The sequence below is a fragment of the Serinus canaria genome, chromosome 1, assembly GCF_022539315.1.
Source record: "Serinus canaria isolate serCan28SL12 chromosome 1, serCan2020, whole genome shotgun sequence".
Lineage (NCBI taxonomy): Eukaryota > Metazoa > Chordata > Aves > Passeriformes > Fringillidae > Serinus > Serinus canaria.
This window is the reverse complement of record NC_066313.1, coordinates 43443350-43471126: the sequence shown is the minus strand read 5'-3', so window position 1 is coordinate 43471126 and position 27777 is coordinate 43443350. Positions and strand designations below refer to the sequence as shown.

General features: G+C 39.2%; 3 protein-coding genes across 7 annotated transcripts in view; 2 read left to right on the top strand and 1 right to left on the bottom strand.

Annotated features, from left to right (window-relative positions):
* The window catches only part of ZDHHC20 (zinc finger DHHC-type palmitoyltransferase 20), a 49267-nt gene extending 35920 nt beyond the window's left edge, over positions 1–13347 (top strand). Inside the window, exons 8-13 of the mRNA XM_050971355.1 lie at positions 899–1031; positions 2607–2733; positions 3967–4056; positions 5162–5262; positions 5652–5729; positions 7873–13347. Of these exons, the coding sequence (XP_050827312.1) occupies positions 899–1031; positions 2607–2733; positions 3967–4056; positions 5162–5262; positions 5652–5689 (489 nt within the window). The 3' untranslated portion in view covers positions 5690–5729; positions 7873–13347. The remainder of the gene's footprint in view (positions 1–898; positions 1032–2606; positions 2734–3966; positions 4057–5161; positions 5263–5651; positions 5730–7872) is intronic.
* Positions 13348–14078: 731 nt separating this feature from the next.
* MRPL57 (mitochondrial ribosomal protein L57) lies at positions 14079–15688 on the bottom strand. 2 transcript variants are annotated; one of them, XM_009102827.4, is made up of 2 exons: positions 15558–15688; positions 14079–14546 (listed from the first exon to the last, which is right to left on the bottom strand). In XM_009102827.4, the coding sequence occupies exon 2, from the start codon at positions 14539–14541 to the stop codon at positions 14230–14232; it is 312 nt and encodes a 103-aa protein (XP_009101075.1). In that variant the 5' UTR covers positions 14542–14546; positions 15558–15688; the 3' UTR covers positions 14079–14229. The 2 variants fall into 2 exon arrangements, with proteins under 2 accessions (XP_009101075.1, XP_050827326.1); XM_050971369.1 differs by lacking the exon at positions 15558–15688 and adding an exon at positions 15002–15113.
* A 74-nt stretch (positions 15689–15762) lies between these two features.
* On the top strand, positions 15763–27189 carry SKA3 (spindle and kinetochore associated complex subunit 3). Of its 4 annotated transcripts, none has more exons than XM_018908488.3 (9): positions 15763–15897; positions 17463–17527; positions 18382–18547; positions 20469–20892; positions 22493–22596; positions 23353–23537; positions 23741–23956; positions 24093–24211; positions 25016–27189. In XM_018908488.3, the coding sequence occupies exons 1-9, from the start codon at positions 15795–15797 to the stop codon at positions 25047–25049; spliced, it is 1416 nt and encodes a 471-aa protein (XP_018764033.3). In that variant the 5' UTR covers positions 15763–15794; the 3' UTR covers positions 25050–27189. The 4 variants fall into 4 exon arrangements, with proteins under 4 accessions (XP_018764033.3, XP_018764034.3, XP_018764031.3 ...); XM_018908489.3 differs by having other exon boundaries at positions 23350–23537; positions 23744–23956; XM_018908486.3 differs by having other exon boundaries at positions 23350–23537.
* The last annotated feature ends 588 nt before the right edge of the window (positions 27190–27777 follow it).

Below are 27777 nucleotides of genomic sequence, written 5' to 3'. Positions count from 1 at the left end.
ATGTGTTTTAGCTTAAAAAAGAAAGTCAGCTGTAGATAAATGGGTGTACTGAATGCACTAATGGAAAAAGTAATGGCAGTAATGCTAAGTAAATAGCTGAGTAAAAATAGCCTCTCTGCTTTCATAATGTTGTTAAAGGTCAACTGCTTGAAAGTGCTGTGATTTTGAGGATATAGAGCTGGAATAGTATTATTACAAATCCCATTGGCCTTTTGAAAGTCTGAAAATAGTTTGGGGTGGAATTGACAATCTGATATGGGTGGGAATTGCTTTCTTTATGGTGGTTATACTGAAATTGTTGTTTTCCATATAGATTTCTGGTGATTCACTTCTACCTGGTCAGACGTGGCAAATTTGTTTTGCTAGGTACATGCTTGTTGTTGCTTAAACATTAGAGGTGATCAAAAATTGAAGATCTATCCCATGTCTTGTTTAGGACTTGTTCATGACAGCCATTTACCTTTTATGTTCATTATACCAGCTGAGAATTAGGTACAGTATTAATACCTTGTGGCAGGAATTGCACTTTTTTCCCCCTTCAGAGGAAGTGACTTTGGACATATTTTCCCCATGTCTCTTTGTCTGTGGCTGCACAGTTAACATTTTCTGGTATAGAAAATGTTTTGCCTTGCCTCCTACTATGCATTTGAAATGCATGGATGAACAAGTGCACTCACAGTACTAAACTGGGGGAAGGGGTGGGTACCCATGAGATTTAAATGCTGTCCTTTTCCAGTTTAACATGACATGAAAGGAAAAGCTGCTGCTTTTCTTTCTTGGTGAAAACTGAGGTGAAAGACCTATAGCAGTCTGGGTGTGGCAGGAAATGTTCAGCAATAATAGTGCCTTAGTTGTTGAGAGTGCTAACATATTAATCTCTTTCTCTCTTTCTCCCCAGAATGAATTGCCAGATACCCATGCAAAGTTCCACGTACTATTCCTTTTCTTTGTGGCAGCCATGTTCTTCATCAGTATACTGTCACTCTTCAGCTACCACTGCTGGCTAGTTGGCAAAAACAGATCAACTATAGGTCAGTTCATTGGGATATGAAACTTTTCCTGGTCCAGTAAAATGACAATTCAATGAGAATGTGAGGCCTATATGATACATCATCACAATATCAGTATTGATTTTTTTCAATACTGTGTAATAAAAAGCCTATTTGGTGGAAGTAATTAAAGGTGAAACAAAAAGGAAGATGAAGCCTGTGGGGGGGTCCTCTGCTGGAGCCAAGCATTCAGACTCATGACAACTGTTCGTTTCTTTTGTTTGTGTTTTTGAGACCTCTGTGGCACCATGCATTTTTCTTGTGATATTTAAGTGTGATGTAACCCAGTTGCTACTCATCACTCTGTTGCTCTAATACTTTGAGTAGTTGAGTATCCCCTACCAAGTCGGAGGCTCTGCTGTACATGAACATGTACTACATTTTGAACTAGATGCAAACAAGTATTCTTAAATCCTGTGAAACAAAACTAATGTTACTATTAGGAAGTGGCTTGTAAGAGTGTGATAAAAATGAAAACATTGATGCACTTTTCCTAGGTAATAAGAGATTCCCACTTTTTTATGCCTAAACATTTTAAATGGCACTGATCAGCATAAAAAAGCTACGTGCATTTAATCAAAGTATTTGAAGTTCTTGCTAGGAAACACTTGAGAGTGGTTTATGCAGTGAGTGGGGGGACAGAGACTGATGAGTATTTCTACAACTGAGTAAGTCAAAATATCTTTCATTGGAATTTAAATTTCTCACCTCAAAAATAAGTGGGTTGATTAAAAGTAAAATAATTTTAGGCTAGAATTTTTTTGGCTAGAATTTTTTTATTGGTTGATAGGAGAGTTATTTGGATTATTTTTCTTTTTACATATCTACAGGTAAGAAATATTCACAGTTTCTTTTTAGCTTTGAAGAAAACTTCAACATATTCCTTACCCAAAAGTCAGTGGTCGTAATTGGCAACACAGTTCTTTATCTGCTTTCTGGATCATGATCTTTAAAAACAAGATATTGGTATGGAGGGAGAGCAATGAGTCCTCTCAGTTCTTGGCCAAGAGCATAACTGGACTGAGTAGAAAAATGATGGTGGTTTGCTATAGTTCATGGTGTGTCTGTTTCTAATGTAATAGATTCCATCTTCCTCTGATAGCACAGATTGCTCTTAATTCAGCTTCCTAATTTGGCAGATGTGGAAAAACCTCTTCTGTATGGGCTTAGGTCCAGCAGTGCTTATGGCAAATTACTCCTAAAAGAGAAAGTCGTCTGCTCAAAGAAGGCTGAAGAGAGAGCAAGTCACGAAGGAATAAGGGATGTATGTGGTTATCTTTGGCATGCTGATGGTACTTAGCTTTATCTCAGACTTTGTTAAATGTAAAGAGAGAAAGTTGACAAGGAGACTGTTCTCCTTACCTGATTTTCTTATTTTTCACTAACCCTGTGATTTTTTTTCCCTCTGATTACTTGAGATTTTTTAATTTTTTTTCCCCCCACAACATACACATCCCCTTGCCCAAAACTGGCTCTACAGCAGAGAAGTTTGGGTTTGTTTCTTCATGCTCCCTGACTCCTTAGTGGTTTAAGGAATTGCATGTTTTTATTTTACAGAAACATTCCGTGCACCCACATTTCGAAACGGTCCTGATAAAAATGGCTTTTCTCTTGGATGCAGCAAAAATCTAAGGGAGGTTTTTGGAGATGAAAAGAAGTATTGGTTACTTCCTATCTTTACCAGGTATTCAGTCTGAACAGTAATGAATTAGGGAATTAATTGATTCCATAATTTCCACCTTGCTTCCTTTTCCACTACAAAATAAAGCACAGCTGAAAAGCCAACTTGTATATCCAGTGCAATAAATATTGGTGCAGGGAAAATGTGCAAGAGAAAACAATCAAACTCCACACAGGTTTTCATTCAAAGACAGACTTTGTTGACAAGAGCCTTTTACATGCAGAAGAATGAAAAGCTTTGAGAAGTGCATTGCAAACATTGTACACCTTTTGGTGGTAGTCTCAGTGATTATAGAGCATAAATCAGCAACTCAGAGGAGATCCAACAGCTGCATCCTAACAACATCAGCTTAAAAACACCCTCTCTTGGCCCTGGAAAAACTTGACAGCTTTCCTTTTGCTGCAGATGACACTTTAGGAATCAAAAGCCATCTAAAAAATTGCATATAAATAAGAAACAGGGGGGGAGAATCTGATACGATTAAAAATGCTGGAATTAAAATGTCAGCTGAGCCAGCATCAGGGAGTTGCAGCCTTATGAAGCAAGACTGACGTGCTGCACACTCCAACCACTACCAGATTTCAGCAGAATGAAGTAGGAACTGTCTTTCAACTCTGCTCTTGGAGGGCTGTGTATCAGGTAAAAATGTTGCTGAACCTGTTTGTGAAGCTGAGGTCTTGGTATCAAACTGCAGAGGTAATACCAGCAGCTTAAGTTGACTCAGCTGTTTGCTCAACTACCATGTGATTAAAGATGGAAGCTCCACTGTAGATGGCTTGATCTGTTTTGCTACCACATTTTATCCTGATAAATTTTAAAAGGAGGCTTAACTAGTTTCAAAATTATGGGTGGAGGGGAAAGATGGCCACCAGAATGGTATTTATTATACAACTTCTGAGGTTGTAAATACCAGAGAGTCTTACCATGTGTGCATGCTGGTTTGGGGGAATATTAGGGCTACAATCTGCTTAAATACATCTGTGTTTCTGAAATCCACTGACTTGTGCTTGTGCACAGCAATACATACTCAGTGATAGAGTGGGAATCAATTGAGCTCTAAGATTTAATTAACTGATCATCTGATTTAGTGGTTGAACTGCCTTGCTAAAGTCTGGAGTTCAGCACTGTTCTCAGCTAATTGATTCGACCCTGTAGCCTTTGCCTCTTCCATGGGTCCTTGTTCAGTTCACTTAAGTCAGCTACCAGCAATGATCTGAGTCTTTGTTTCTCATTTAGTTTGGGAGATGGATGTAATTTTCCAACTCGTTTGGTGATTATGGATCCAGAACAGCTTGCAGTCTCAAGCCAAAATGAACCTGCCAAAAGGTAACTATAGCACTTAAATACTGATTTTGTACTCTTTCATACTTACCTAGAGAAAAAAATTGTTTCAAAGTCAGTTTTTGAATTCTTTATGATTCTTGTCACTTCAGAGTAAGTTTGTAAGTCTTTAGTGAAGGACAGAATGGATTAAGACTAAAGACATGACTGCGTCTTGGTTTTGTTGTAACATAAGGCTCTAAGGAAGCAGTAATAAGGAAAGTAAGGGAGCTTACTGGCTCTTAACAACAATCAAAAACGTTCTCGGGAAGACTGAATAATTGTCCGTGGAAAAAAAATATTTTGTTTATTTTCTTGGTTTGGGTTTTTTTGTGAAAGACAAGGTATTATTTGTATTTCATCTCCTCGAGCATGCTTAAGCAAGTAATGCTGAGACAGTTTGCAAGAGAAGTAGATCTCTCATGCTGGGGTTTTTAGCTCATTACTTTTTATCCCTCCCAAATTTGCATGTTTTGTATCTTCAGTGTATTTTCAAAGTGAGGAGAGTCTCTGTGTGCAGTTTCTGGGGGTGTTTACATTTGCCACTGTAGAGATCTTCTGCATAGTTTAATGAACTTGTAAGCTGAAGGTTGTGGCCACCAGCAGTTACCTGAGTTATCAGACATTAGAGGATTCAAAGGCAATACAGAGAAGAAGTTGCTTCCATTGCAACATAACCTGTGGAATTTACACAAGAACATGACCCTTGTGCAAACAGCAAAGTATCCTTTACATTCAGAAGGCTGTTCAGAAGAAGGCCCTGGCATTTGCATGGGATGAGATGGCATTTGGCTGCTCTTAGAGATGGAACTGCGTAGGTTTTCTTTTTAGCTGTGTGGCAGTGTTATTCTCAGGGTGCCATTTCTTGTGTTTCAATCCGTGGGTTTTTTCCATTAGAAGTGAGTGGCCTGTGTCAGGTAGGGGTTTATTTTAGACTGATGACTGGAACAAGCCTGTAGAGGAATTAGGGCTGGAGGAAGGCAGCCATTTCCAGTTGGCACTGGAGGGTTTTTTGTTATTAGCTTTGCTTTTAAGTAACTTCACTATTCTAGAAATGTCTGAAGTAGCTACTGATATTACAGAATTCCTGTTGACTTTGCTTACTTTTCAGCTCTGTAACTGCTCGACCACTCAGTGAATCACAAAATCGGTTGCTATCCGGTGATTGTCAGTGGGTAGAAACGGGCCCTGAAGAGGAAAATGTGAAATCAGGTAGTGGTTTTGTTTGTGGTTCAGTTTTCCTTTTTTTTTTTTTTTTTAATTTTTGGCCTAGAAAGTCTTTAGGAATTGTCTGGAGTGATACAAAGGAAAATGTGTTCCATGGAATCAAGTTAGGATGTTTAGAACTTAAGGCTAACTTGCATCCCATGTTCTGCTCCAAAATTAATTGTTGTGTTACGGTAGTGGATGGTATATGGATAAATAATTCCACTTTTGCACTTCAGTTCTGAGATTTGGGATCTTTTATGTTTGGTAAGGGGGAGGAAAATATTTTTGTAAAAGTAGGCACAACATGGTGAATGTGCTTTCTGGTTTGAAATCTTTGCTATTTGTTATGCAGATCTGCAAAAACACATAATTGAGATTCTCTCACATTCTAGGTGCAAAAAAGCATATTATAGTTTCTTTGGAAAGTTGATCTCAGCTTATTACTAACCAACCATCTCAATGAGAAACAGGTAAGACTAACATAATTAATTGCTATTTCTGTACATGTATGAATAAAATTGACATCTCAAAATCAAAAATCAACTAGTCACGGAATGCAGAGGAGTCCTCTGATGCTGGATGAGTAATAACAAAGTCTAAACAAAATTCAGAATGGTTGTTGAGAAGACAAGAATAGGAGTAATGCTGTCGTGCAGGAAACATGGGTTGGCTAGGCCTGGGATGAGTCAGATTAATCCTGTAATTTAGATTAAAGTGGGTAGTGCTGAATTTGTTATTACCTGACCAGGGAAAAGAATCTGATGCTAAATGCAATTCTGAGATGAAACTCTGTCTTGAGGAGGAGCTCCTTAAATGTCTTTTTCTTAGACATATATTGGTGGGCCATGTTCTGCTCTTTAGGAAGCTGCATGTGCCTGAGAAAGGAAGGTCAGTAAGTGAATACAGGTCTCTGCATACAGACTGCTCTGTCACACTTGGAATTGACAGTGATCTTCTGGAATGTTTCTTGCATTAAAGTGCCCTGTGTGCACTTTGCATTTAGGAAATAGAGTGCCTTCTGGTGCATATATGAAAGTTCTTTTGGTGTATTTCCAATTTCTAAATTAGACTTCTTTTATGTTGACTGTGGTGTCAATAAGTTACCATTACGTTTGTCTGTCTGGAAGAGAAACAGATCGTATTTGGTCAACTAACAGCTTTAGAAGCTATAGCTGAGTCATTAACCCCTGCCTCCTTTTTTTTTCTTTTGGTTGTTGTGGGTTTTTTTGTGAGGGCGATGTTTTTGCAAGTAACTCACATTTTTATCAGAAATAAAACACTACATTTGAATTTGGTATGCTCAGTAATTTTAGGATTACTTTTGTTTCCTTTCCTTTTATTTTTTTAAGGAGCCTTCTGACCTAAAATTATGGTTTTGGGAGGGAGTTGGTTTGTTTTCAAGGAAAAAATAATCTTTCTAAAAGGTCTTTGTGGGTGATAATGTGATGCTTGGGCTCACATTGGTCAGACTGCTCAGTGTAAACTCATACAAAACCAAGATTAGACTAGTTAGTTACGACTTCTAAAAAACCTACTCAACCATGAGAACTCACCAATGGTAAGTTTCTCCTTTCCAACTTTTCTCAATGCTATATAAATGTGCAAAAGAATGTCCCAAGCAAGGGGTTCCTTTCAGCCTCCAGCTATATAAAATCTAATCTGATCTAAATAGGTTATGAAGGCTTTTCTGTTCCTCATGGAGCGGAATAGAAGTTTCTGAGAGCAGCTCATCCCAGCAGCCTTTGATAGGGTGTTACAGAAAGATCTTAATCTTTCTTTCCACTGACCTAGAAAGGGAGCATAGAAGACTGTTTTAAGCTAGACAATTAATTGGTATTAGTTTGAGATTAATTTCTTTTCTATCCTCCCTCTCTTCCTAAAATAAGGCCAGATTTAATAAAGGAAGAATTTGTACTTTGTGTTACATTTGCCCAATCTACACTAGTTTTAAAAGTTGTATAAATAAAAGTGTATAATTGCACCCAATGCAAAAGCATTTGGGTATGTGTTACCTTAAATTAACTCAGTAACACAATGTTTGAACCATTCTGAGTTCAGTGGGATTTGATCACAGTTTAGGCCAAGATGGTTCATTCCAGTCCTGCATTTCAAAGGAACTATACAGTAGCTGTGAGATCCGGGATCTGTTCAATGCACTTCCATAAAATCCTGTAACAAGCCAATAGTTGTATTTTTTTGAATTTTGGGCCCATAACACACAGCAGAAGGAAAGTCATGGCTGATTCTGGTGTACAGAGCTTGATTTGCAGAAGGCCAGTCCCCCAGCTTCACTTAGGCAAATACCATTTGTGTCCTCACATCTATCAATTTAATTCAAAAAGGGAATTGCTAGTCAGGGATTCAGGATACTTTAGCTGCAGATCAGTGGTGATGGATTGATGTTCTTAGCATTGATAAGCTTCTACAACATAAGAAGTATGAAATAAAAACCCACACCCTCCCAGAAGGCTATTTCTGAAGTTGCCTTAACTACTTAACTTAATCAGAAGTCTGTAAATCATATTACCCAGGTGCATTTGTGTAATGCGCTAGGATTTGTTTGTTCAAAGCTAATTAGATAATTCCATTAATTACCTGTTTTTGTTTCGCTAGGTTTCTGCAACACATTTTGAGCTTGAATATTACTTAATTTTGTTTGGAAGAAGTTGAGCAGGATAATATGGAACATGAACATTTTAGGAAGAGACAAGAAATTCAAGTTTCTGCACAGTACAATGGATTCTTGTAAGCACTAATGCAGAGCAGGGAAGTTAAGACAGATGCCTTAAGATTCTTAATGTGCATTTATGCAACACTGAATTATATACTGCTACCAAAGGGCCAGATCCAGAAGTGCCCTGCTTGGATGCACAAGGTCCAGAGTGGGAACTATGCATTTCTTTAATGCTGCAGTGGTGGGGGTAGATTGCAGAGACTCTTACCTCCTCACGGGCAAACTTCATACCTTAGGCACTGCAGAAGTCACTTCCATAGCAGGTCTCCAGAGTACAGAAGGAAAGAAAAAAGGAAAAGGAAGAAAAAAAAAGTCCGCCTAGAGTATGCTCAGCAAGTCTGAAGTGGGAGTATACATAGTTCAGATGCCAGGTGATGGGAAAGGGACTGGATGATGTCTTCTCCTCTCTTCCTATTAACCAGTCTACCCCATGATCACAGCTCTCCAAGTCTTTTGGGACTGAGGTTTCCTTCTACTAGCTGTGCTTTGGAGCTAGGCAATGCCAAGAACATAAAAGCCTTTAACTTGGGTGTTGCTTTTTTTGCTATTGGATTGAGCTTCACTGAGCTTCCTCATAATTTTAACTTGATTTATTTAACCATACCAAGGACAGAGCTCAAAGAAGAAAACTTGGGGTTTTAGTTGAAAAAAAGATGGATTATTACTTTCCAACAATTGTCAGTCAGCATACAAGGAAAAGACGGTCCAAAAAGGAATTAACAGTTCTTACATTTTCTGTTACTGTTTGCTGTGTTCTGTGTAAGGCAGCAACAAAATGGTAAAGTACCCCTGAGAAAAATCATATTGCAGTTGTGTGAATCTAGAAAACAGAACCAGCAGAGTTCTGCTTTTTCCGTGGAACTCTTGATGGTTTATGAATACTGTTTTTTACTTTTGTTTTATCTTTTTAATAAAGGCACAAGGTTTTATTGGTTCTAAAGTACAAATATCAGGTACTTACAAGAAGATAAGTGTTAGATCATAGATCTGTGTTAGCACACTGAAAAATTGCATCCTTTAGTCTCCCACTTTCAAGTCCAGTTTAAGTGATGCTGAAATTGCTAAAGACTGATGGCTTTGTGCAGCAATGTACCTGCTTACAAAAGACGAAATGTGTTTCCTGTGGAAGGAATCAAGTCCATCCCATTCTTAGCTCAAGACCTACAGCAACCAACATGGGGGGGTTTTTTCCCTCACTTCTCTGCAGAGAAGACTGCTAACTCATCCTTGGGTGGTATTGGAATTTTGCACCTGGAAAAAGTGACAAATACTATCCTTCTGTCTGTAAGATTTCTGATGTTCAGTTGCTGCTGATTACAAATAGACATGAGTGCTTTTGATACAGACTGAAGGTAGGAGTCAAATTGATGATCTAGTCCAAAAGAACCTGTTTGGTTTGTCTCCCAGACTGATTGACACTTGAGTTAAATATGTTTTTGATGGAAATACTAAGGTATCAAGTATACTGTAAGGTTTAAAAGAAGTATTTTTTGTCTTTGGATATAATAAATTTTTCTTAAATGTTAATCTTCTGGAACAAGTACCCTTTGAGAACTTGTGATTTCACTGTTGATTATTCTTGAGACAGGAACAATGGTCCAAACTTGCATGTTTTATAAAAGTTGCAGAATGGTTCTTCAAACTTTGTACAAGAAATTTTGCATTTGCTAATTCCAAAACTTACAAAGACATTTGCTACACATTGATCTGAAAGGTTTAGCTTTTTCTTCTCAATTGTTAAGTGAGAGGTGCCCACCTTAACATAAGCTCTCAGCAGTATCACACCAGCAAAATTTCTTGGGGAAGATAACAGAGAAGGAAGACTGCATGTTCCAATGGCTTGTTCTGAATACCAAAATTTGCAGCCCCAAACACTGGTGGAACTGTCATGGAGGGCCTAGGATATCATCTGGCTTTTACTGCATCCATGTATTATAGCTGAAATAACATGTCCATGCACAGACATCATATAGCAGAAGTATAAGCAAAATGTATGTCAGAATCCTAAGTATCACTGAACTCAGCAATATGGTCTTTGCTCCTCCCACCTGCTCCCCAAAGTGCTTCATATGCCCCCCTCCCGCCCCATGAATGTATCTATCCTGTAGGCCAGCATCAGGAGAACTTGTTTGATTTCTTTAGTCAAAATAGTGAATCTACAGGAAAAACTGCAAGTAAACAGACTGTGCTATCTCCATGCACATTTTCGAACAAGTGCTGCTCTTCTGAAACCACTTCTTTGTATATCTGATGGACATCTTTGTGGCTTTTCATGAAGAACTGACATTTCTGACATGTTTATGCAGATCTCAGGATTATTTGTCCTAGATTTTTCTTTATATTTCAGGTGAGAAAAGGAGAACAGTGGTTTTAGGATAATCCTGAGGCCAGAGTTACTGTTGGTGTAAAAGTAGGCATTACTGAAAGTCACTTTGACAAAAATGAAACATAGTAAAACGATTGAAAGATGATTCTCCCACATTAACCAGCCCCAACCTCTTTTGTTTTTTTCCCTGGGGAACTAGGGACTGACTGATTTAAAGGAATTAAATTCTCTAAAGGAATTGTACTACTAAACTCTAAGGGCATGCCAGTGAGTAGGATGGAGGGGTTAGGTTTCCCTGGCAGGCCTGGGCTTTGGGGGAGGTATCATGGCTAAGGCAGCCAGGATGACATCCTCTGCCTTTGGATTCTGTCCTGAGTGCTCCCTAGGCTGTGCTGTGCCAGGAAGTCCATGAGGGAGCAGGATGGCTCTTTGGCTGTTGGGCTACAAGCAGCCATACATGTCCCTGCTAGCAGAGGCAGGGGCTGTAGGAAGGGGGTACTTCTGGCCCATGGTCAGGAGATCAGAAGGGGGATGGATCCTGAGAAAACAACTCTTTAGGGTGTTGGGCTGTATTGTAAATGCTGGTTTGTGGTTTAGCCTACTCTGTATCAGGGAGTCTTGAAAATACCTAGGTTGTCATTAAAAATAAGCAGCCCTTGAGCTTTTAGATCCATTAAAGTAAATGACTACTACAAGCAATACGTAGTAGTTATTGTAGGACAGTTGGTACTGGCTGCAATTAGAAGCTGCTTGCTTGTTTGTTTCTGCTTTTCTCTTTTTAAAAAAAAAATCAACATTACACACAAAAAAAAAATTTAAATGGCTTTAAATTCCCAGTGTGAGAACAGAAGCCTGATGTAGGGGAGGATTTCAGTTTTCTGAAATGTCTTGAAACAAACCTGTCCCTGTGAATATGAGGTAGGAAAATCCACAAATAGAAATTACTTAAAACTACACAATACTGTTTTTTTCCTTACTGTAATTTACTCACAGAGTGTACAACACACACATCATTTCTGTGCCTACCAAAGGCATATTATGGGAGGAGGGCAGGAAGAGGAGTAGGTTTCTGTCATCAATTGACTTCCTACAGTATTATTTTAAGACTGTATTGATAAAAGTCAGATGTGATTAAAAACCTCCATTTTAAATAATCTGAGGGTTACTTTAGAGGAAGTTTGGGCACTTCTATTTTAGTGATTTGAGTAGAAATCACGGTAATATTTTTGTTAAAGCTGCCTCTTGAGTGTGGAATTTGCAAGTACCAAGCTGCTTTTGGTATGCTGTTCTTACAAACTGGTCCTGTTCTCCAGAGTGCTGAATACTCACAGTTTTCAGGTACTGTTTCTTTCCTTTGGTCTTGTGTGGTTCTTCTTTATTAATTATAAATTATCTTTTGGGTTGGGACGAATTTCAATACCACTGAGTATGCACACAAAGACTTCATGATCTAACTGGAGTATGGTCCTGCTGCAGCTAAGCAGAGCCCCAAGAGGAGGAAAATTGCAGCGTTTGCAGCAGTATTAATGTCTGGCAGATTTACCAAGATGCGTTGGCTCCAACACAGGTTGACCAAATCTGCCTGGATCTGGAGCACCAACTGACCAGATTTTTATTTAAAAGTTAAATAACAACAAAACCACGACAGCTTTGAGTTTCATAGTGTATGTTCTCCAAGGACACCCTCTAAAATTGTGTCTGACTGGGGGATTTAGGTGTGCATTTAGAGAGGCTCCAAAGAGCAGTTACTTTTAGCTCACAAACACGTCTTTTCACAGTACCTAAAAAACAGTGATGCGTGCAGCTTCAGAGGCTCTTCTATCCCTAAATGGCACCAAAGAGCAGCTGCACATGAAGTGATTTAGTACTGAACATATTTGTTACAGTCATTTCTATCAATTTATTTTGTATATAGAGCTTTTTATACACATTTTTCTTACTTATGTAACTGTCATGAAATGTCAAGAAGTGGTTTGTTTTAATGCGGATTAAATCTGGTGTTTGGCCATTTGTTTTCTGAAGCCATTACTTGAATTTGTTTCCATTAGGTAGTGAAGTCTGATCATGTTTACAGGATCGCTTTATTTGGTTTTGGGAGCTTTCCCCATCTTTCTTCCTACCCCCTGTCCTAAGAAACAGAGAGCTTATGCTCAGCAGTCAAGCAGATGTATCAGAGATGAAGAATTTGTATTACTTTGTCACCAAAGCATTGGGAGTGACATGCTGATTCCCTTTTGTTTACACTGCTTAGCTGACAACTTAAAGATGCTTAGCATGGTCCTCTGTGATTCCTCCTGTCCCTTATCCTGTTATCAGCTTTATTGTGGGAAACTTAATCTTCCTGAATGATGATTTACAATCATGAAGCTATCCCAGAGAGAGGCAGCATTCCTGCTGTTAAATCTGTTCCGTTTCTAACTTAGATCAATGAAACATCCCTGGGTTATCTCTGCAGTTCCTTTTGTATTTGCTGGCAAGGGTCATCAACATTTGCACTAATCACAATGTCCCAGCTGTTCTACTTCCACAAAGTTATTTTTAATTGTGCTGCCTAAACTTGGAATGAGCTGTATTTAAGTTTGGGACGATGTGTAAAAGATACCTGTAATAATGATGCACTTACTGTATTTTTTTGTATGTTACAGATAGGACTCATCCTATGCACAGAGAAAACGTTGCCATTTATAGTTTAATACTTGAAGTAACTTTTTGAAACGGGCTTTTATAAATGAATTAAATACAAAATCACATTGCTTTGCCTGGAAGTTCCTTCATGTTTTAATTGTATTTGCAATTTCCCCATATGTATACTTTTCCATAAAGTTCTCTTAAGCCATTTATAACCAATGGAAGTGCATTCAAGGTTTTGTACATCAGTGTTCAGACCTGTTCATACTTCTCTGAGGTATAATTCATGTTTAATAAAAAAGTACCATTTTAAGCCTCTTTTCCAAAGTGATATGAATGGACTTGGCACTTGAATTCATCAGTGAATGCAACATCAACTTAATAAAAGTATGTGAAAGAATCTGAAAAGCGCTCAGCTGTAGCATCTGTGTTATTAGATCACCAAGAAAAATTGCCTACCTGGGAAACACTGCTCCATTGCTCTGGATTTTACACTCCAGCTGCAACAAACCTAAGATTACACTCACTTTTGACACATCTTCCAGCTCACTGGGTCTTGTGGGGAAATAAAAAGACTTGTGGCTAAATCTTATTCCTCCAGGACACTAAGCCTGACTTAGAAGTCAACTGTTCAAACAGGCATCAGCCATGTTCCTTTTAGATCAGGAACAATCTGTGTAAGAGAGCTGTAACATCCAAGTTGACACTGACATGACAATGACACTGGCAGTTAAGATCTACAATTCTTTCCAGAAAGTTTTTTTTAAAATGGAGTATTTTATAACATTCCATGAATTCCAGCCTCATTCTCCTGTCTCTGCAGTTCTAGTTCCCCTTGGTCCTTGCAAGTGTCATAGTTGTGTCTCAAGTACTTGGTATGCAGAGAACAATCCCTGAGGAAGGGAGAGTGACCAGCCCAAGCTATGTGGCCAGTACCAGCAGATGAGCCCTTTCAACACAGGAGTGTTCTCCAGGCTTTTGGAAAGCAATCACTGAAGCTATCTAGGTTATCTATAAATCAGCACCACTGCACCTGGTAACTTGCTGTTTAAGCCTTGAAGAAAAGAGGGTGGGCAGATGGTAGGCACATAAAGAACTTCTCTAACAAAGCAATAATAATAAAACATAGGCTGTTCCAGAAGACTACTTTTAATGTAGTATTTTGTACACCACAGCATCTTATTTGTCACCCACCCTAACTACAGTGAAATACCATAACAGGTATGAGAGCAGATCACAGCGTAGTGCATAACATGTGCCAAATATAAATATGCTGTATTACTCAACATGTCCACTTCTTTGTCACATTTAAGTGGTTTAAATGATCACTGATGTATCTGTGCTCAGGAAATTTGGCTTGTTTCAGGCTTTTGAAAGCTTCCCACTTGGCACGTCTCTCTTCTGTGTTGTGTTTGTATTCCTGTTCCTGTGTCAGGTAAGGCTGGCTGAGCCAATATTCGTTCTCTGCTTCAATTTCCAACCTTCGGACCATTGCTTGCTTCATCGAAATGGTAACCAGTCTTGGTCGCCTGTACTTCCCAATCCATTGTTTTCCAGGAATTCTCTTCCGCAGTAATACGGCTGTTAAAAACATTTTGCCTTAAAACATAAACAGAAATATAAAATGCTCATTACTTTAGGGACAAAAATAAAACTTTGACAAGACAGATAAAAATCTGCACTCTATTGCCTTTAGCCGGCTGGTTTGAAGGTTCAAGCTCAGAGCCTGGTAACCATCACGCAGCAGGCAGCACAAGGCCAGATACACTGGAAACTTCAGAATCAGAAAAGGGGAATCGAAATCTATGTAACTAAAGAATTTATTCAGTAATCCTTACACTGCAATTAAAGCATACCCTCCATAAATTATTTTAGAAAAAACTAGTCACAGATACTCAAGAATGAAGGGTTCATTTCACTCATGCCTTCTTCAAATAGCTGTGTTGTCAAAACAGAGCATTTCCAGCTCTGTCTTCTCAATCCAAAACTGGCTTTTCCTCAGCATTAGGTTTCAGACTACAGTCTCTCCCGTAAGGTTATTAGTATGTAATTACCTAGTCTTGTATCCTGACCGAGGGAAATCTGGTTGGTAGAGAAGCAATATCCTGAATTAGACCAAGTGGCATAAGCGGAAAGCACCAACAGATCCTGACACAACGCGCTGGGTGGGTGTAAGAGGCAGGAAAGGCCGAATGACGTTTAAACTTTACACAAATGCTCTCTGTTAAGCTGTTCATTACTCCCACACCCGCTAATGCCCAGGTTTTAACGCTACACGGGATTTCATCAGCTTTACAGAATCACAGAATAGGCGGAGTTGGAAGGGACCCACAAGGATCATCGAGTCCAACTGGCCCTACACACGACATCCCCAGGAACCACACCATGTACCTGAGAGCTGTCCAAACCCTTCCTGAACTCCGTCAGCCGTGACCAAGAAGCGACCCCAGCACTTCTAGCACGGCACAAACACTGCCGCTAACAGAAGCCAACCCACCCCGTTCCCACGGTGCAGCTATACGCCGGAGTCTCACTCTCTAGCCCGATTTAAAGCGAAGCTGCGGGGGCACGGCGGCCCCAGTCCCTAATTCCCCTCCCGGCCTCACTCACCGGGAAGCTCCGGCGGTGACAGCGGTTCCCGCGGAGGAGCCAAGATGGCGGCAGGGGGGAGGGGAGCGTGGCTCTCGCGAGAGGCGGCTGCAACGGGCGGGGCCGGGCGGCGCCAATGGGGCTCGCGCTGGCGGCAGTTTGAAGCCCTTCAGCGGCGCGCGCGGCCCGGCCGGGCCCGGTTTCGCTGAGGGCCGCCCCGGCCCCGCTTCCCCTGCGCTCCGCTTCCCCCCCGGAGCCATGGACGTGACCGGGAGCTTCTTCGGCAAGCTGCGGGAGCTGGCCCTCACGGTGGAGAACGAGGTGAAGCACCTGGAGCGGGCCATGCGCCGGGAGGACGAGGGTAAGAGCAGCCCGCAGCCGTGGGCCGCACGCCTGGGCCTGGGGGCTTCGCAGTTGCTCCTCGGGGCGCCTTGCGGGATTTGCGTTCCCGCCTGCCACTGTCCCCCTGTGCTCCTCTGGGGGCGCCTTTGGTGGGCCCGGAGATCAGCCTGGGAATTGCTCAGCTGGGAATTGTTTGGGGTCCGCCTCGTCTCGTTGTCTCTCTGAGCTCCTTTGTGGGTGGGTGGCTGAGTTTTTTATCACGGAGAAAAACAGTATAACTGGGATGAAATGGGAGTCACGTTCTTGCTTCTTCTTTTCGTGGATCGATACAGGAAAAAGTTTGCAGGGCGTATTCTCTCTTTTGGATAGATAGCTCAGGCTTCTATTTGTGTTTATCTCTGTGCTATGTCTTGTCACGTAGCAGGTGCCCACTTTTACACTATTTGCATTGGTTTCCAGTGAAAAAAGTAATGCCTGCTGCGTTGTGTAAGTGAGCAATGCATCTGTCGACGTGCAAATACTATGGAAAAATTCAATTTTCTGCTGAGATTTGCTTTTCACTGGTCTCCATATCACTTTTTTTCTGATTTCTTCCAACCACTTTAGGGATAAAATTTTAACACAAGTAATTTTTGACAGCCCGGCGACCTACTTGTTTTATCAGTATCTGTCATATACAGTATTAGCTGCAACATTAGGGTGAAAGCCTGGGCAGTTTCTCTGTGGAGTTTAACACACTGTACAAAGAGCAGTTTTTTGCTGTGTGAAGTGCCTGACAGGAACTAGTTCTCTTTGGTTTTGTCTATATTGACTCTTTCTAGGTTATGAATCCAAAATCTCTAATATTATAAAAACACAGAATAGTTTGAGTTGGAATGGACCTTAAAGATCACCTGGTTCCAACCCCCTGCCATGGGCAGAGACACCTTCCACTAGTCCAAGTTGCTCAGAGCCCCATCCAGCCTGAGCTTGGACACTTACAGAGGTGGGGCATCCACAGCTTCTCTGGTCAACCTGTTCAGAGCCTCATCATTCTCACAGCAAAGAACTTCCTCCTAATATCTGATCTAAATCTTCACTCTCTTAGTTTGAATCCATTCCCCCTAGTCCTGTCACTACATGCCTTTGTAAAAAAAGTCTATCTTTCCTGTGAGCTCCCTTCAGGTACTGTAAGGCTGCAGTTAGTTCATCCTGAAGAAGCCTCTCTTCCAGGCTGAGCAATCCCAGTTCTCTCAGCCTTTCCTTTCAGGAGAGGAAAGGCTGAGAGATCCATGCCTCTGATCATGCCAGTGTCCCTTCTCCGTACTCACTCTAACTCCTGTCCTCCCTGTGCTGGGAGCCCAGAGCTGATGCAGCCCTGCAGGTGGGGTCTGAGCAGAGCAGAGGGGCAGAATCCCCTCCCTGGCCCTGCTGCCCACCACTGGATGCAGCCCAGGACACATTTGGCTTTCTGGGCTGTGAGGGCACGTTGACAGCTCATCTGTTAATGCAGGAAATTACCATGTAGAATGTTACTTTCATGCTAAAACACTGAGACACCTCTTTTTTGCTCTAAACTCTTTTATGTGAACATTCATCTTGAAGACTACGAAGATGAATCTCCACTTACAGTCTTGCATGACCTCCATGGTGAAATCAAGTCTCAGAAGGTAACATCTTAACTTGCTTCCTTCTTAAAAAATTACATGTGTGTGCATGTTCCATAAACTTATGGTTCTGTTTTGGTCATTAAGCCACAATTCAACTTTGTTAGTCAGTAGTTATAACCCTTAGTTTTACTCACATCTAAGTCCTCATAATGGCCATGGATATTGGGGTAATGCACAAAAACTTGGTGACCCAAAGTAGGTTTAGAAATGTTTCTTAGTTTGCAGTCACTGCTGTCACTCAGGTAAGCAGAGAACAAAGGTTACAAGGAAGTTGGAGTGGTGCCAAGGTATGAGGAGAATGATTCAGGAACAGCAGTTCCCAACAAAAGAGATGAGCTTGCTTGTTTTCCATGACCAGCCTTTAGAATAAAATCAATCCTCACAGAAGTTTCAGTACCTTCAGCCGGTCAGTTAAACTTGTGAAAAATGTCTATTTCTTGGGTGATAGAAATGAGCAATATAGAAATAATTGAGTGTATAAAAGTGAGATTTACCTTCTGCTCTGCACTAATTCTTTGTACACATGGAGTAAGAGTCCAAACTAAACTGTTACCTCATATTTTTCTGCAGTAAAAGCGTATCATTTCCTTGGCAAGGTTACCAGTAAGCAGTTATCATACTGTGAACTGTCGTTACAGTTACTTTTACAAGTTTCCATACACTTGGGCTTTATATATTCCTGGTATTCCATAGGTGTATATACTGATGGTTTTCAGGTATAGAAAAGACCTAAATTTGCTGCTTATCTTCATCTGAATTGCAGTTGAATTGGGAGTAATCCCAAAATGCTTCATGTGTAAACTACCATGTGATGATTTGAACATATTTCTATGTTCCCCTCTCTGTCCCAAAAGAAAGATGTCAATGCCAGTCTTGGTAAGATTTGCTTAGAAAAAAAAGCAGTTCATGAGTTTATGAAGGCAAGTGAAATCTTGATGCAAAGAAATGCAGCAGATCTTGGAAAAATAGGAGAGCTGTTCCAGAAATATGGCTACAAACCACATCTCAAAGACTCTACAGGTAATGCTTCTTGTCAATACAGTATGTGAAGAAAAGTATAGTTTTTATAAAATGTTTCTCTTTAGCTATGTGTATATTTCTATTAATTAGGAGATCAAGTTCACCCATGTTATTTGCTTTATAATAATATCCAGAGGGTAAATTTTGTTGTGATTCGTGCTGTAAGAATAAACCAAAGCACAAACACTTGGAATTAGATCTTCTGGCATGCCTTTAGGTTAGTGTGTGTTGGATTTTGGTTTTTTTTTCAGTAATAATTATATTCAGAAAACATGTTAGCAAGTATGTTTTGATAACCCAGAGACCTATGTTGATTCGGTTTCTTCATGCATGAGGAACTGTTGTAGATGCACCTCAGCTGGTTTATATTGACATGTGATGGTTTCATTAACTTAAATCACCTAGAAAAAATCTTAAAATATCTGTTTCACAGCAAAATGGGACAAGAATGCTCAGGAATTAGGTGACATGTGACAAGCAGTAACACTTGATCATTGGAGGGCAAGGAGGTCCTTAATGCAGTCAGAAAATGCACATAGAACCATCTGAAAAATCCAGATGTGCCAAATGAGTTAAAGAACTAGACCTGTCAAGACTACACTTACTCCTTTTGGTATCAAGGGCCCAATTAGGCTTCAAAAGCTTTTGACATGGTCTTAACTTTCTCTGAGCATTATCCAGTCATTACACAAAACAGAATTATGGTTGTGAACCATATTGATGTCCAAGCTCCTGCAGCTGTTTTACACAGAGAGGGCAGGAGGCTCTGATTTATTTTTATAGTACCTTTCTTCCTATACTCTTTGCCTTTAAAGAAGTCTCCATATAGAGCTACAAGGTTAATTATTTTTTAACTTGTATTTTTAAGCTAAGTGTATCTGAAGACATGCTATCACTGCACACCAGTAGGTATACTACTTTAAATAGCCTCCCTCCCCCTACCCACCTCACAGAATCAATTAAATTGGAAAAGACCTCTGAATCATCAAGTTCAACCTATGGCTCAATGTCACCAAGTCAACCAGACCGCAGCACTGAGTGCCATGTCCAGTCTTTCCTTAAACACCTCCAGGGACAGTGACTCCACCACCTCCCTGGGAAGTCATTCCAATGTCTAATTACCCTTTCTGAGAAAAAAATCTTGCTAATGTCCAACCTGAATCTTCCTTGGTACAGCTTAAGACTGTGTCTTCTGGTCCTATCACTTGTTACCTGGGAGAAGAGGCTGACCCCCACCTGGCTACACCCTCCTTTCAGGCAGTTGCAGAGAGTGATGAGTTCCCCCTGAGCCTCCTTTTCTCCAGGCTAAACAACCCCAGCTCCCTCAGCTGCTCCTCACTAGACTTGTGCTCCAGACCCTTCACCATATTCATTGTCCTTTACTTACTACATCATGCAGAAATTAACAAACATTTTGGGGTGTTTTGGTTTATCTAACTCCAAAAATGTACAAATTACACATTTACATATTTTTGCAGTGAACTCTTGTTACTGAAAAAGCTGTCTCCTTTCACAAGTTTTTAGTGGCTGCTTCGTAACCTTTCCTCAATACTGTTTTTCTGAAGAATAAGAATTTTAGTACTGTATGCAGCCTTTACTCTTTCCCGAAAACCTTTTCATCTCCATTCATGGAGAAAAATACACTTAAGTAAAAAGCTTTGAATTTCATTTTCCCTAGAAATAATATTTACCAATAAAGTGAAACTCAGTAAATGTGTGGCTTATAAATATAGCTTAGCCATGTGAGCTTTTGATACCTGTTATAGCTTCAGGTTCAGTACTTTATAGTGAAAGAAGGAATCTATTTTTTACAACAACAAGTAAAAGAAATTGAATACTGAGGAAGTGTCACGACTTATTTTATAAATTCTTAAAGCAGAAACTTCTGACATAATTTTTTTTCATTTCTTTTCTTAAAAAGAAGAGAAGGATGAAGCTAACAGTGAATCAGCAATGTCTGTCCAGAATAAATCTGATGAAGAAAAAGCAAATGATGTACCTCACCTATCTGCTTCTACAGAGAAGCCAGCGTTGCCCAAAGACCCGCTGCGTAACCCGCAGCTCTCTGACTTTGGTCTCTCACAGTACGCCTTCTCCCGGCCTTGGAGCGCGCTGAAAGCGCAGCACACGATGAGCGCGCGCCAGCTAAAGGCCAAGAATGACACTCCACTAAGGCTGCGAACACCGCAGGCTTTGCCCAAAACACCGAAATGTAAGCTGAAGATGGATGACTATGAGTGTGCGACACCAAAACTTGAGCACTTTGGCATTAGTGAACATACCATGTGTATGAATGAAGATTATACGATGTCACTTATTCAGAAAACTTCTCAGGCAATCAAAAAGTAAGTTGCTGGAATTCAGATTGTTTCTCTACTGAATTTTCTGTGTTTTCTTCTTGCTGTACTAATTTCTTGCTACTGTTGCCCTTCTCTTTGTCTTGAGGTGGGTGATTCTTATCCCTCAGGTGCTGGGGTCCTGTGTCATTTAATTCCTTACGCATCTTTTCACGTACCCATTGCAGTGGCAGATGCTGACATGAAATACATCTGCTGTGCTCCTTGCCTTGAGTGCACCATAAGAATCTTCATTTATTACAAAGAGAAAAATTCAATGTGACCAAAGGTTTGAGCCTAGGCTTGTCTGCCATAGATATTACATAGCCAGTGTAAGGGTTGCAGAAGCTTTATTAATATAAGCAGAAAAAGGTTTGTAAAGCATTCAGTAAATTTTTAGAAGCACTGTACTGTCTCTGTATATTCCTGTTGTTCCAGTCTTCTGTTGAAAAGACTTCTCTAGATTTTCACTGTTGTAATTATAGAGGAAAATAATTGCAGCAGTGAGGTCGGTCGTGCACATAGTTAATAGGTCATGTTTTTATAGTTAGTATTAGCAGTATGTTCCTTTTTAAATTTACCTAAATATTTGATATTTAGAGAAATTGTTTAGAAAACAAGGATCATATGCATGAAAACCACTTTAAATATTCTACTGATTCACCTCATTTTAAAAACTCAAAGTCATATGATTTCAACTACCTGCAAGACTTCAAAGACAAAACTGACTTGAGAAGTTACTTTTTTGTTTAACTCAAAGTTTGAGACGTGTTCTTCTAAGTAAAATATACTGCCTATGCTGTTTATTGGGGATTTTTTTCAGCTTAGACATTTTGTAGAGAAGATGTAAATCTGGTTATGATAGTTAAGATTACTTTTTAAACATTTAAAATAACTTTCTTAAAGACATAGATTTGTGTGTAGGTTAGGTAAGTTTCCACTTTTTTGCCTAGTATTCTCTTAACTGTATATGCCATTTTTTCACTAGAAAATCTTGGATACGAAAAAATAATTTTTAAAGTTCCTGTTTCCAGTGTTATGGAATCAATATTGAATAGCTTGTCACTTTGAAATCACTAAATTTTCTTTTAAAATAATTTTGGGATCTCTCCTTTTAAAAAGTTATGTAATTACTGAAATTACTTGAAAGCTCGATAATATTTGATTAAGATAAACAATTTTATTTAAACTTAAAAATTCAATTAAAAATCTTTTCCTGTTCACAAGACCTTTATTAGTTTAAAAGCAGAAAAGATTTCCTCTTGTTCTGTATAATTTCATAGTCAACAGGCAGTTCAAAATAAAACCCCTGACACAGAATTGATCATCTCTAGCATCTGTTGCACCCTGGACATTTGTTTTTTTCTTAATGCCTTAGACTGAAATCTCAGTGTTTTTGATCATTTGTGGCTGGACTGAACATTTGCATACCACAAACTGCAGTAGAATCACACATGAAAAAATCTATAAGAAATGCATATTTGAGAAAACTAATTTTTTTACTTGCATATTCATAAATGGATCCTAGAAAAGTGCCTAGGTTGGCAATATTCCTTTAATTGTGACTTCTTCATAATACTTAAGAGCTAAGTGGGGATTTGGTTTTCAGGGTGGTTAAAAGAGGAGATGATAATGGAGGGAATTTGCCAGAAATGACCATCAAGGAAATCATGGTTACTCCTGCATCAAAATCAAGTAAGAGAGCTGAGAGAGGTAAGTTAAAAATCTGTGAAATTAATATACATAAGCATTTTTACAGAATGCATGTGCAAGATTATTGTAAACACATTGGTTAACTTAAATTGTGCTTCTGGTTAAATGTGTTTAATTTAAGGTAGGTCATTGTATGATTAGTGATGTCTAAAAATGTTGGTGGCTTCTATGGGAAAGTTTCTTACTCCCTATAAATTTTTTCTCACTCCTGTACTCATATCCAATTGGAATTAGGCACAGGAATTAATAATTTTGTAACTGCAAATTATCCATGTTTGAAATAAAAAAACTGTTTTGCCAACTTAACTTTTGTTTTTTTCCTGAGAAAACCTATTGGATCTGTTTAAAGACAGGAAAGAAAGGGGCTAGCAAGACAGTAATTTAAGACTGCCAAGATTAATGCTAAAACTTCTTTGAGAGGAGAAATAGGTTATTTTAAAAATCTTGAGACAAACATAGTGACAATTGGGTAAATGGGAAGGTAAAACAACACTGATTTAAGTTGGGCTTCTTCAATTATATTGAGTAGTGGGACTAGAATGACTACTTTGCGTTACCTGCCTTTAAGGAATACTGTAATCGGGATGGATCGAGCAAAATATCGACTAAAAGGATACACATGCTTTAGAAAATGAAACTGGAACTGGAAGTAGTTATATGTGTGTGTGTGTGTGTGTGTGTGTGTGTGTGTGTGTGTGTGTGTGTGTGTGTTTACATACATATTTTTAATTTTATTTCACTTACCCTTGATAGCAGCAGCTGACTGGATGGCTTCTCCTATGGTATTTGTTTTCTGTACTCCTGATGTGAAGGACTCTTCCAAAACAAATAATACAGGATTATCAAAGTCACCAGAGACAAAGGAACTGCCTCTTCCCAGTCATGCAGCAACACCACAGTGTCCAGATTTTCAAACAAGATGGCTAAAAGCAGAAGCTCAGGTAGTAAATAGCAATTATGTACATTTTCACACACTTTGCCATAAGCAGATTTTAAAATGTCAGTTTGGGGTTCTTTTCCAATACTATTTTTTCTTATGTCACTATAAAAGTTCTTTCTAATAGGAATTATGTAAGAACATTTACTAAATACTTTTACCTAACATAAGTAAATTAACTGAAGGCATTTAATACTTCTTTTGCAGCAGCAGGCAACACCAGGGGGGAAGCTCGAGTCAGTGACAAAGAATGATGCAAAAGATACACCATACAAAGAAGAAAGAATTCCTTTTGCTGCAAGCTCTGATGAGTATCTTAAACATACTGGGGACCCTTCCCCTCCCAAACTGGAACACTATGACCATTTACTCAATACTCCTCCACCTCCAGAAATAACAAAGATACCAGAAAATGTTCTAAAGGTTAGCTAATATGCTTTTTTCCCTAACTAATTTTAAAATAAAAATACTAGAATTAAAAGGGCCTAGTTTTATCTGTAATCCATCTGGTTTGAGTTCTTAGGTAATTTTTTTTAATCCTGTTTAATGTTTCCTATAGATGCTTTCCCAATATAATAATAAGGTAGACTCTTCTAAAGGCTTGGAAATGGAGACCAAGGCAGGAAATACTACAAGATATGGAAGTGGTTTCACTGATTACAGCAACAAAGAGAACAGGTATGATTGCACTTCACAAATTTGTTAAAGTAATTTAATTTGTAGGAGGTACAAAGAGGCTTTAATGCACTTAGAAATTCATGTAGTTGCTTGCTATTCAACTATCAAAACAGCTCTTGTTTCTGTGTCTAAATAACTGGGGTTTTGGCATGGTATATAACTGCCTTTTCGTAAAGAGCAAATATTATAGCTGATGGTGTGTTTGGATCCTCCCAAGTTAGAGAAAAAAAAAAGGCAGATTTTTACTGTAGGTTTATCTGTTGGCGTACTTTGCTTTTTGGCAATGAAAGCACCAGTGAATGCTTTCTGGGTAAATTTAGGCAATGAAATAAAAGAATTTGGTGAGAAGTGATTTCAAATTTGTTTTGGTAAAGATAAAATACTTTAAATTAAAAGCTACAATACGTATGAGTAATCTTAGAACAATTGAGTTATAGTTTTATAAAGAACACCATCAGTTTGAATGTAAAGATGTTTTTATGACAACTTAATCAAAGCGTACGTATTCCTGATTCAATGTAAAACATATTATGCTTGTTGATTATCTGTTACACTTATAGTCTGTAAAGATTATTTAAATAGGAGGTACAGAAAACATGTAAGGAAAACAACCCAGAGTGACACTGATGAAAGTTGGTATCTTACTATACTTGGGAGTTGGAATCCATTTGAGTAATCTCACTTTAGCTGACCCTTCATTTTTTGTTGTCAAGATAAAAAAGACAAGATTTCAATATTTCTGTCTTCTGCTAATTCAAAATATGATTTAAATAAGCTCATGAATATGTCTGGGTATATTTTTAGAGGATATCGTGGAGTTTTCAAGACAAACATTTGAAATTAAACTGAAGACCATGCGGAAACTTTGACATTCGTGGATCTTATCACCAAATCATAAGTTCAAAAAGCAAAAGGAAATACTGGTGGGAAGAAAGAGCCATACCAAGAAGAGGCTTTTTTAATGGAGAACAATTCTTCATCCATCATCTGGATGAACTTGTTTGAACTAAGAGCTTGGGCCTAATTTTCTATTGACATAATTGGCAAAATGTTTTGCGGGGTTTTAAATATATTGCTCTTAAAAGAGGAATGGAAATCCATGTACAAGGTGGTGCTTCAGTTGTTTGTTGTGTAGGATTGCATTTGCAGCAGGCTATAGAGAGTGCAGTTAGATTGTGATAAAAGGAAAGTCCAGTATATTGCTTTCAAAAATGGACATCTCTGGCTGTTTCAGTGACTCTACATCCTTTCCGGGCTGAGGCTGAAGTCTGGTACTTCAACAGTATTTGGTATCTTCAACAGAAACAAGTAATTTTTTTTTTGTATTGGAAGAGTAACTCCTGCTTTACTATTTAAAGCAATTCTATGCTTTTAGTCCTTTCTGCAGTGCTAAGATGCATCTGACACATCCCTGCATCAGGCTGTCTGTTACCTCTCTGACACACAGGCATTTCCCATGCAGCTTCTTTCTTTATACATCAACATAGTATCAGGTGCTACGCATCTGGTTTCTTTGTAGCTCTGGAAGACTCCCGCTCTACTGTGAATCATTTCAAAATGTGCAATTGTTACTGGTTATGTGTATCTTCAGCTGCTTGGAAGAATTTGTTGGCAGGCCTGTAAGTGACTGCTTCCTCTCCTGCTGCTGCCCAGTGTATTCTCTTCAGTGCTGGTGTCACTTCTAAATGTGCACATCTAACCCTGCAGTAGCTGACCAAGCTGAAGTTCTCAGTGCTGTTTGGGACTCTTTTGGTAGTCATAGTGATTAGGATTTTTTTTCTACCAGCACTTGTATTGTTTTCCACCAGAAAACCCAGCTCCGTATCCTTGTTTGGAGCCAATTTGCTGTTTTCACTGTCAGCTATTCCTCTAAGTGATTCCAGGCCTGTTCTTACTATTTGTCTTCCATTTCATGATTGAAATTCTGTCATTTATGTGAGGGCAAGCATGCAACACATGGGAAGGGAGAGACTGTCACAGGAAATGGGGATAAGTGGATGTTGTTCTGAACTCAGCTCCACGTTTTTTAAAGTTTTCAGGATATGCAAACATCTAGAGAAGCCCAGAAGTATTTCTTCATTTACTTAGACTTGCCCTGGTTAAAACTTAATAAGTAAAGGTGCCTTTTTCCTGCTATTACAGTCATTTTCCAGGATAAGCATGCATCAAATTAATTGGAGAAGGTGATTTTCTACTAGTTCTGACCTGAGCATGCTGTCATTGAAAATGCTAGTTTGTGTTTTAAATTATGTATATATTAATGTGTCAGTCTATGATCTTAATTAACACTTTTGGATACTAAATAAATCTGTCCAAATGCTTGGTGTCTTCTATAAGAACACTTACTTGTTTTACCCATCCTCCTCTGAGTGAAGGCCACACCTGCTTACAGCTTTTTCATAGATTAAAACCTGGTGGGGTGAATTCTGGTTCTGGAATTTCATGACTTTGGAAAGGTACAGAGTATTCTTGCTTCAGAGCAAGAGGGTTTCAACCAGACAGATTTACCAGCACTAAACAGGAGGGATTTCACAGCCTGCAGTCTCTTTCTTGCCCTGCAGCGAGCCAGACACCCTTTTAACATGAAATGGAGCAAGCAGTGCTACTACAGACCTTGCTGTATTCTCCCTGCCTTCAACTAATGAAATTCACAAAAGGGCTTAGAGAAGTCTTTTCCCTAAACTTGAGAACAACTCAGCACTCCACTGTGCTTTCCTCCATTAGGGAAGCGTGGAGCTTTACCTTGCAGTGCTGAGTTTCTCACTGCAAGACACTTGCATAATTTTGCTTGCCTGTTAAAATTTTTTAAGGTTGCAATTGTTATATCGAAGCAACTGCAACCTTAAAATCTTCTGAACTACTCAAGCTGTTGTGACATGATACAGGGATGAGACTTTTTGGAATCAAGAAATGAAGTTGTATGCATCAGTTTTGTTTTTCTTGCCTTCAATATTACTCCAATACATGTAACAGTGTTGCTTGTATTTGTATTATTTTTTATAGGCAAAGCATTGCTCTGAGATGATAAAATCATGGCAGCAAAACAAAAACTAGTTTTAGTTTTTTGTACTTCACCTTTGAAATTCTTTTAGGTTTCAGGATGTCCTAAACAGTAGTTTGAGTAATGGGAGGCGGGGGGAGTTGGGGGTGGAAATGACAGCAGTGAAAGTGTAAGCACTAGAACAGGCTGCCCAGAGAGGCACTGGAGTCTCCTTCTCTGGAAACAGTCAAAACCCACCTGGATGCAATCCTGTGCAATCTGCTGTAGCATGGGGGGAGGGACAGGTGGGTGTGTGGCTGTCTGATATATGGAACACCAAGGGTGCAGCCATGGGGCTGCAGGAGGGTAAACTCTTATGCCAGTGTTGCTGCTGGAGAAAGCTCATCCAGCTGCACTGTAAAGTTAATCACTTGTCAAAGTGGGAATGATGCAAAAGAGATTTTACAAGTTGGTTTGTTGTGGGGTGAATATCTTTAACAGCATTTGCCTGTCAGTTTGCATAAACGGTAGCTATGTAAGTAGCAACAGAGTGGTTCTGTAAGAGACAGTCATCACCTGAAAACAA

Bases quoted from the DNA above. Each gene is read 5' to 3' on its own strand.
- MRPL57 (XM_009102827.4), bottom strand. From the start codon at position 14,541: ATGTTTTTAACAGCCGTATTACTGCGGAAGAGAATTCCTGGAAAACAA.
- SKA3 (XM_018908486.3), top strand. From the start codon at position 15,795: ATGGACGTGACCGGGAGCTTCTTCGGCAAGCTGCGGGAGCTGGCCCTC. The intron at 23,538-23,740 runs GTAGTAAATAGC...CTTCTTTTGCAG, and splicing joins GGCTAAAAGCAGAAGCTCAG to CAGCAGGCAACACCAGGGGG. The intron at 24,212-25,015 runs GTATGATTGCAC...GTATATTTTTAG, and splicing joins TACAGCAACAAAGAGAACAG to AGGATATCGTGGAGTTTTCA.